This window comes from Coregonus clupeaformis, unplaced genomic scaffold, assembly GCF_020615455.1.
Source record: "Coregonus clupeaformis isolate EN_2021a unplaced genomic scaffold, ASM2061545v1 scaf0265, whole genome shotgun sequence".
Lineage (NCBI taxonomy): Eukaryota > Metazoa > Chordata > Actinopteri > Salmoniformes > Salmonidae > Coregonus > Coregonus clupeaformis.
Genome location: NW_025533720.1, coordinates 183962 through 192390, shown reverse-complemented (window position 1 = coordinate 192390; position 8429 = coordinate 183962). Strand labels below are relative to the sequence as shown.

The 8429-nt window shown below is 45.3% G+C and overlaps 1 protein-coding gene across 1 annotated transcript; it reads right to left on the bottom strand.

Moving 5' to 3' along the window:
• Positions 1-2974: 2974 nt before the first annotated feature.
• LOC121561098 (endonuclease domain-containing 1 protein-like) lies at positions 2975-4747 on the bottom strand. Its single transcript, XM_041873766.2, has 2 exons — positions 4231-4747; positions 2975-4008 (listed from the first exon to the last, which is right to left on the bottom strand). The coding sequence occupies exons 1-2, from the start codon at positions 4555-4557 to the stop codon at positions 3379-3381; spliced, it is 957 nt and encodes a 318-aa protein (XP_041729700.2). The 5' UTR covers positions 4558-4747; the 3' UTR covers positions 2975-3378.
• Positions 4748-8429: the final 3682 nt, after the last annotated feature.

Sequence of the window (8429 nt, the reverse complement as noted above, 5' to 3'; positions counted from 1 at the left end):
AGAGAAGAGTATAGACTATAGATATATATATAGACATAGAAGAGATGGACAGAGAGAGAAGAGTATAGACTATAGATATATATATATAGACATAGAAGAGATGGACAGAGAGGGAAGAGTATAGACTATAGATATATATAGACATAGAAGAGATGGACAGAGAGGGAAGAGTATAGACTATAGATATATATAGACATAGAAGAGATGGACAGAGAGAGAAGAGTATAGACTATAGATATATAGAGACATAGAAGAGATGGACAGAGAGAGAAGAGTATAGACTATAGATATATATAGACATAGAAGAGATGGACAGAGAGGGAAGAGTATAGACTATAGATATATATAGACATAGAAGAGATGGACAGAGAGGGAAGAGTATAGACTATAGATATATATATATATAGACATAGAAGAGATTCACAGAGAGGGAAGAGTATATACTATATATATATATATATAGACTTGATAGGTTTGAATCAGGGATTGAACCCTGGTCTCCTGTGGGGGAATGTCTTCTCAATAGTTGTCTGCGTTATGGCTGAATGAAAACTCTGACATATGATGTGTGACCTCTACAGAGATACACAATCCATTAACACAATCATGTATGAGTTATATTTTCCAAGAATCAATGAGTATATACATACACTGAGTATCCAAAACATTAAGAACACCTTCCATAATATTGAGTTGCACCCCCTTTTCCCCTCAGAACAGCCTCAATACGTCGGGACATGGACTCTACAAGGTGTCGACAGTGCTCCACAGGGATGCTGGCCCATGTTGACTCCAATGCTTCCCACAGTTGTGGTAAGTTGACTGGTCTATTGTTGATACACACGGTAAACTGTTAAGCGTGAAAAACCCAGCAGCGTTGCAGTTCTTGACACAAACCGGTGTGCCTGGCACCTACTACCATATCCCGTTCAAAGGCACTTAAATATCTTGTCTTGCCCATTCACCCTCTGAATGGAACACATACACAATCCATGTCTCAATTGTCTCAAGGTTTAACAATCCTTCTTTAACCTGTCTCCTCCCCTTCATCTACACTGATTGAAGTGGATTTAACAAGTGACATCAATAAGGGATCACATAGCTTTCACCTGGATTCACCTGGTCAATCTATATCATGGAAAGAGCAGGTGTCCATAATGTTTTGTACACTCAGTGTATATATACACTGCTCAAAAAAATTAAGGGAACACTAAAATAACACATCCTAGATCTATCTGAATGAATGAAATAATCTTATTAAATACTTTTTTCTTTACATAGTTGAATGTGCTGACAACAAAATCACACAAATATTATCAACGGAAATCAAATGTATCAACCCATGGAGGTCTGGATTTGGAGTCACACTCAAAATTAACGTGGAAAACCACACTACAGGCTGATCCAACTTTGATGTAATGTCCTTAAAACAAGTCAAAATGAGGCTCAGTAGTGTGTGTGGCCTCCACGTGCCTGTATGACCTCCCTACAACGCCTGGGCACGCTCCTGATGAGGTGGCGGATGGTCTCCTGAGGGATCTCCTCCCAGACCTGGACTAAAGCATCCGCCAACTCCTGGACAGTCTGTGGTGCAACGTGGCGTTGGTGGATGGAGCGAGACATGATGTCCCAGATGTGCTCAATTGGATTCAGGTCTGGGGAACGGGCGGGCCAGTCCATAGCATCAATGCCTTCCTCTTGCAGGAACTGCTGACACACTCCAGCCACATGAGGTCTAGCATTGTCTTGCATTAGGAGGAACCCAGGGCCAACCGCACCAGCATATGGTCTCACAAGGGGTCTGAGGATCTCATCTCGGTACCTAATGGCAGTCAGGCTACCTCTGGCGAGCACATGGAGGGCTGTGCGGCCCCCCAAAGAAATGCCACCCCACACCATGACTGACCTACCGCCAAACCGGTCATGCTGGAGGATGTTGCAGGCAGCAGAAGCGTTCTCCACGGCGTCTCCAGACTCTGTCACGTCTGTCACATGTGCTCAGTGTGAACCTGCTTTCATCTGTGAAGAGCACAGGGCGCCAGTGGCGAATTTGCCAATCTTGGTGTTCTCTGGCAAATGCCGAACGTCCTGCACGGTGTTGGGCTGTAAGCACAACCCCCACCTGTGGACGTCGGGCCCTCATACCACCCTCATGGAGTCTGTTTCTGACCGTTTGAGCAGACACATGCACATTTGTGGCCTGCTGGAGGTCATTTTGCAGGGCTCTGGCAGTGCTCCTCCTGCTCCTCCTTGCACAAAGGCGGAGGTAGCGGTCCTGCTGCTGGGTTGTTGCCCTCCTACGGCCTCCTCCACGTCTCCTGATGTACTGGCCTGTCTCCTGGTAGCGCCTCCATGTTCTGGACACTATGCTGACAGACACAGCAAACCTTCTTGCCACAGCTCGCATTGATGTGCCATCCTGGATGAGCTGCACTACCTGAGCCACTTATGTGGGTTGTAGACTCCGTCTCATGCTACCACTAGAGTGAAAGCACCGCCAGCATTCAAAAGTGACCAAAGCATCAGCCAGGAAGCATAGGAACTGAGAAGTGGTCTGTGGTCACCACCTGCAGAACCATTCTTTTATTGGGAGTGTCTTGCTAATTGCCTATAATTTCCACCTGTTGTCTATTCCATTTGCACAACAGCATGTGAAATTTATTGTCAATCAGTGTTGCTTCCTAAGTGGACAGTTTGATTTCACAGAAGTGTGATTGACTTGGAGTTACATTGTGTTGTTTAAGTGTTCCCTTTATTTTTTTGAGCAGTGTATAATGAATTGAAAAGTCAAAAAATGGATGTAGCAATCGCAGACTGCCCCTTTAACAAGGTGTTATGATGAGTTTCTGGTATCGAGAAGTTCATGATGCAAGAGAATATGGGACACAGATGGGAGAGTTGATTCAGTCATTATTTAATGGTTACAATAATTGTTAAAGTCCAAAAATGGATGTAGCAATCGCAGATTGCCCCTTTAACAAGGAAAATAGCATTACAAGTAACAGACTGCAGATTTTACAGAAAGTATTTCAATTGAAAGTATACAGATGTTGACATGTAACCATTATAACCCTCATAACATTATAACCCTCATACCCTTTATAACCCTCATAACATTATAACCCTCATAACCATTATAACCCTCATAACATTATAACCCACATAATATTATAACCCACATAATATTATAACCCTCATAACCTTTATAACCCTCATAACCTTTATAACCTTTATAACACTCATACCCTTTATAACCCTCATAACCATTATAACCCTCATAACCATTACTCTAACCATAACAAGTGTTTGCATATCAACAGCATTTCAACAGAGTTTAGTTGATAGTTTGTTGATATGGTGTGAGCATCTGTACCTAGATCATCCAATTCTATTCATCACAGAATTTTTAAGATTCCTCAGTGTGGAAACAATACTTCCAAACCAGGAGGGGGCAGTGTTAGGGTTAAGACCTCTTGGACACTGATCTGGGAACACCTTGACACCTTTGTTCAACTTGTTTTCGAGTGCTCCCAAGCTTTCTGTTTTCAATGTTTTCCCCTTTTTCTCATTTATGTTCTCACCCCAGTGTGCTTCGGCCACCCACTGTCTCTGGTTGCTGTTGTAACAGCAGTAGGCTGTCCACAGGAGATCCGGGATGTTCACTCGGTTCTTCAGTGTGTTGCTCTCACTGGGCACTGCTCCAGTCACCACATAGGCCTTTATCTTCCCGTTGTTATCAAGACAGTCCTTCTGAAGCGTTTTTATGACATTTTGTTCCATATCCTCCCAGCTGCCCCCGTTGAAGGACACCACCTGGGGAACGATGTTGGTCAGGGTAAAGGTGGACTTCTGAGTTTCAAGGTCATTCGCATGTGAACATGGAAAGAGGTGACCTCTGTTCACCCCTTTTTCTTTTATTGAGTCCTTATAGTCGTTGTTCCCAGCCTGGTGATCTGGAGACTGTCCCTTATCCTCACTCATTTTAGGGCTGTTGTTTATGTTGTTGAGCTGCAGGAAACAACAATCATACATTCATTCATTCACAAGTTTTCTGTACAATTAACCCTCTTTTGTGGTGGGTGGGGGGGTCACGATCCACAATCAAGACAATCAATCAAGTCTCTATACCCTCTATAGTGGTAGTTCTATATTCTGTTAACATTACTGCTATATATCACAGACAGTTAACATATACAAATGTTATGTTATATGTCAAAACATTAAGCCTACCTGGGGCTCGATCATCCAGGGTGGATTTGGTCTGCCCGTAGGAGCACCAGTGAAGGTGTAGGCTGAGAACACAGGGATCTTGTTGATCGTGTCGTAGAGAGTTGCAAACCTGTAGCTGTTCTTGTACTTCTGGCAAATCGGTTTGTAGCGGTTCTGGTCCTTGACTGTCCCACCAACCAAAATATCCGGGAGATTTGGAGTTGTCCGATCCAGGAAGAAATCACTGCACTCTGGAACATCACTGAACTTCCCCACTACATGAGAGAGAGAAGGAGGAAGGAGAGAGAGGAGGAGGAGAGTAGAGAGATGATTCAATACCCCCATCATCACCTGAAGACTGAACACCACAGAGACAAAGATGAAGTTACAGAGACCAGTTGGTAGACTGGAGACTGCTGAGCTGAGACAAGACAGGCTGCTTTAAATAGGTTTTCAGAGACCAGTTGGTAGACTGGAGACTGCTGAGCTGAGACAAGACAGACTGCTTTAAATAGGTTTTCAGAGACCAGTTGGTAGACTGGAGACTGCTGAGCTGAGACAAGACAGGCTGCTTTAAATAGGTTTTCAGAGACTCCTCCTTCAGATGTCAAGACAGATAGGGTTGATTTGCATAAACTCCTCTGTATGCTTACATGGAAACTGCTGTAACAAATAAAATGTGACTCACCTACTGAAGGCCTATTCCATGGGACTGTATGGTGATCAGGCCTCTGGGCCTTTTAACAAGAACGACCACAGACATTTTAATTTACTTCATGTTAATTCAACATTTTCATGGGCCCTAACTCTGCCATTGGGAATGTCATGTCTTGACTTTTCCTTGATAAGTGTTTTAATGAAATGGGGTGATTTGTTTTTGGACGGAAGCGGTAGAGATCAGTCAGGAATTGAACTTCTGAAGCCAAATATCTAATTGATCCATTAAATGACCGGGTATGATGGTGCATTGATCAGTTATACAGTTTAAAGCTGTTCTTTTGCATTTTTTGCCCAAAGTCAACCTTTTAACACATTGACTTTGTTTGAACTTCATTTCATAAAACAAAATCTTAGGAGGACAAATCATTTTGAATGTTCCCACCCTTCCTTCTCCTGACAGTTGCCTGGCCAACTGATTATAAAATGCCCCAGATGAACCTTGATCTGGTAGTTTAATGCAGAAGGAGTGAACGCTCTCTGTACCCTGAGTTCTTCTTCCTTTCTCATGATCTAAGGATGCCTCAGGTGGTAAACAGGCCACTGGGTAAACAGTATCTTACTGAATGATGAACTATTCTATCATGAGATCTGGGAGAAGGTGTGTTTAAAGGAAACAGAGCACCTGGCCTACAGTAGTCTGCTACAAGCAGTCAGCTTCCTTTTCGTTTTATTTATACAAGTTACCAGATCAACCTGTACTTGTTTGTTTGGCATAATTATCTGACTTGCAAGCAGTCAGTTGCCAACTAGTGGCCTTGTGGGTAGTGTCCACCCTGATAAGGTGTTGGGGGTTTGATCCCTGTTTGAGTCATACCAAAGACTCTATAAAATGGGACCTGATGCGTCTGCTTGAAGGAGATGGATTGGGTGTAAGGCCCTCTAACAGATTAGCTTCCTGTCCAGTACTTGTACATCCGGCTGCCTCACGCTACAGAAACAAGAGATAGGTTCTTGAACTTTTGGGCCGTTCTGGCTTGGACAAGACTTACTTACTGAAGCAGTCAGTTGACAATTAAAACAACATTTCACTCATTCTGCATCCAAACAAACAGGTTAAGGTTGATCTTGTGAATTTGATGAATAAACTTTAATAAAATAAGCTAAATGGTCTATTGACTTTTGAGGATTCTCTTATGGAGAAACAAAAACAGGCTTCTCCTTCACAGTGTTGAAACGGTGAGAAATGTTGTTCACATGGAATAGGCCTGAAGTTACAGCAGTGTCCATGGAATAGGCCTGAAGTTACAGCAGTTTCCATGGAATAGGCCTGAAGTTACAGAAGTTTCCATGGAATAGGCCTGAAGTTACAGAAGTTTCCATGGAATAGGCCTGAAGTTGCAGAAGTTTCCATGGAATAGGCCTGAAGTTACAGCAGTGTCCATGGAATAGGACTGAAGTTACAGCAGTGTCCATGGAATAGGCCTGAAGTTACAGAAGTTTCCATGGAATAGGCCTGAAGTTACAGAAGTTTCCATGGAATAGGCCTGAAGTTACAGAAGTTTCCATGGAATAGGCCTGAAGTTACAGAAGTTTCCATGGAATAGGCCTGAGGTTACAGCAGTGTCCATGGAATAGGCCTGAAGTGTTACGCTATGGTTAAACCCAGCATTCAGAGAAACAAAACACGACTAAGGGAGTGGAAGAAACAAAAATTATTTTAATAAAAGTTCAATTTGTCTTAGTCCAAAAACAACTGAAGAAAAGGAACAGAGTGGGCTAGTCGGCTCCGGAGGAAGGAAAGGCTGAGGCAGGCAGGCAGGCAGGCAGGCAGGAAGGCAGGCAGGCAGGCAGGCAGGCAGGTTGGGAGGTATGTCTGAACTGAAGACAAAACAAACAACAAGTTAAGGAGAGTAAAGAGCCAGGCTGAAGACAAAGACAATTTAACTCTACTGGTGAGCCAAGTTACCGCTCTAGTAAGAACAACGATCTGGCGCCGGTGGAGAGCCATGCCCAGGAATTAGTAGTGCAGGTTGATGAGAGAATAGGATGCAGCTGCGTAGGCAGGAATCACTGAAAACAACCCGCAGCTGCACAGGAGAGGCAGATCCTGAGCACGCCCCCCGATCCACTCCAGACACACACCGGCAGACGCACCAACATAATGGGGACACACACACATACAGATACAACAGACAAAGAGGGGACAAAACAAGGAGGAAGGAAACAGAAAAGGGAGAGACAAGCTGCCCACATAACAGTACCCCCCTCAATGGTCGCCACCTGGCGACCCACCAGGCCTGTCAGGGTTGTCGTGATGGAAGTCCGTGATCAGCTGAGGATCCAACACAAAACGCTTAGGACCCAATACCTCCTCTGGTCCATAACCTTCCCAATCGACTGGTATTGGAGACCCCTACCCCGCCTCCGAGAGTCCAGGAGCCTACTGACGGTGTAGGCCGGATGGTCGTCAATGAGGCGAACAGGTGGAGGTGGATCTGCCGGCGGACACAAAAGGCTGGAGGACACAGGTTTCAGTTGGGAGACGTGGAAAGTAGGGGTGGATCTTCATGGCTGAAGGCAACTTCAAACGAACCGCAGCGGGGTTAACGATGGACTCCACCACAAACGGACCCGGGTACCCGAGGAGACAGCTTGCGTGATTTGAGTACGAAGAGGTACGTTCTTTGATGACAGCCAAACTTCTTGACCAGGATGAAACACAGGTGCGGGAGTCCTGCTCCTATCCGCTGTCGTCTTGTTCCTGTCGGTGGTCCAAGCAACGCTTCCCGAGCTCGCTCCACACTCTCTGGCAGCGGCGGAGGTTCTCCTGAACCAAAGGAACAGCCAATTCCTTCTCCTGAGCAGGAAACAGAGGGGTTGATAACCCATGGTTACTCGAAGGGTGAAAGGCCGGTGGCAGAGGTGGTGAGGGGAGTTGTGGGCGTTACTCTATCCAAGGCAGATGTTTGGCCCAGGATGATGGATGTTGAGCAGCCACACAACGAATGGTTGCTTGAGGTCTTGATTGGCTCTTTCTGTTTGACCGTTGGTCTGGGGATGAAACCCTGAGGACAGACTAACGGAAGCACCCAAAGCAGAACAGAAAACCTTCCAAACACGGGAAGTAAACTGTGGGCCTCTATCAGATACGATGTCCACAGGTATTCCATGGGGACGGAATACATGTTGGACTAGGAGGTCCGCTGTCTCACTGGCAGACGGTAATTTTGGTAATGCTATATAGTGAACAGATTTAGAGAATCTGTCCACAATGGTAAGTATAGTATCATTACCTTCAGACTTGGGTAGGCCGGTGACAAAATCCATGGCTATGTGGGACCAGGGACGGCTGGGAACTGGGAGGGGTAGCAGCAGCCCCGAAGGGGACTGATGGGAGGCTTTGCCCCGAGCACAGGTTGAACAGAAGCCCGAACGTCAGTTTCCATTGAAGGCCACCAAAAATGTCTCTTAAGCAGCGTCAACGTGCGTCTCATCCCAGGGTGACCAGCAAAACGGGAGGTGTGAATCCACTGCAACACCTGAGACCGGACCGTCTCGTG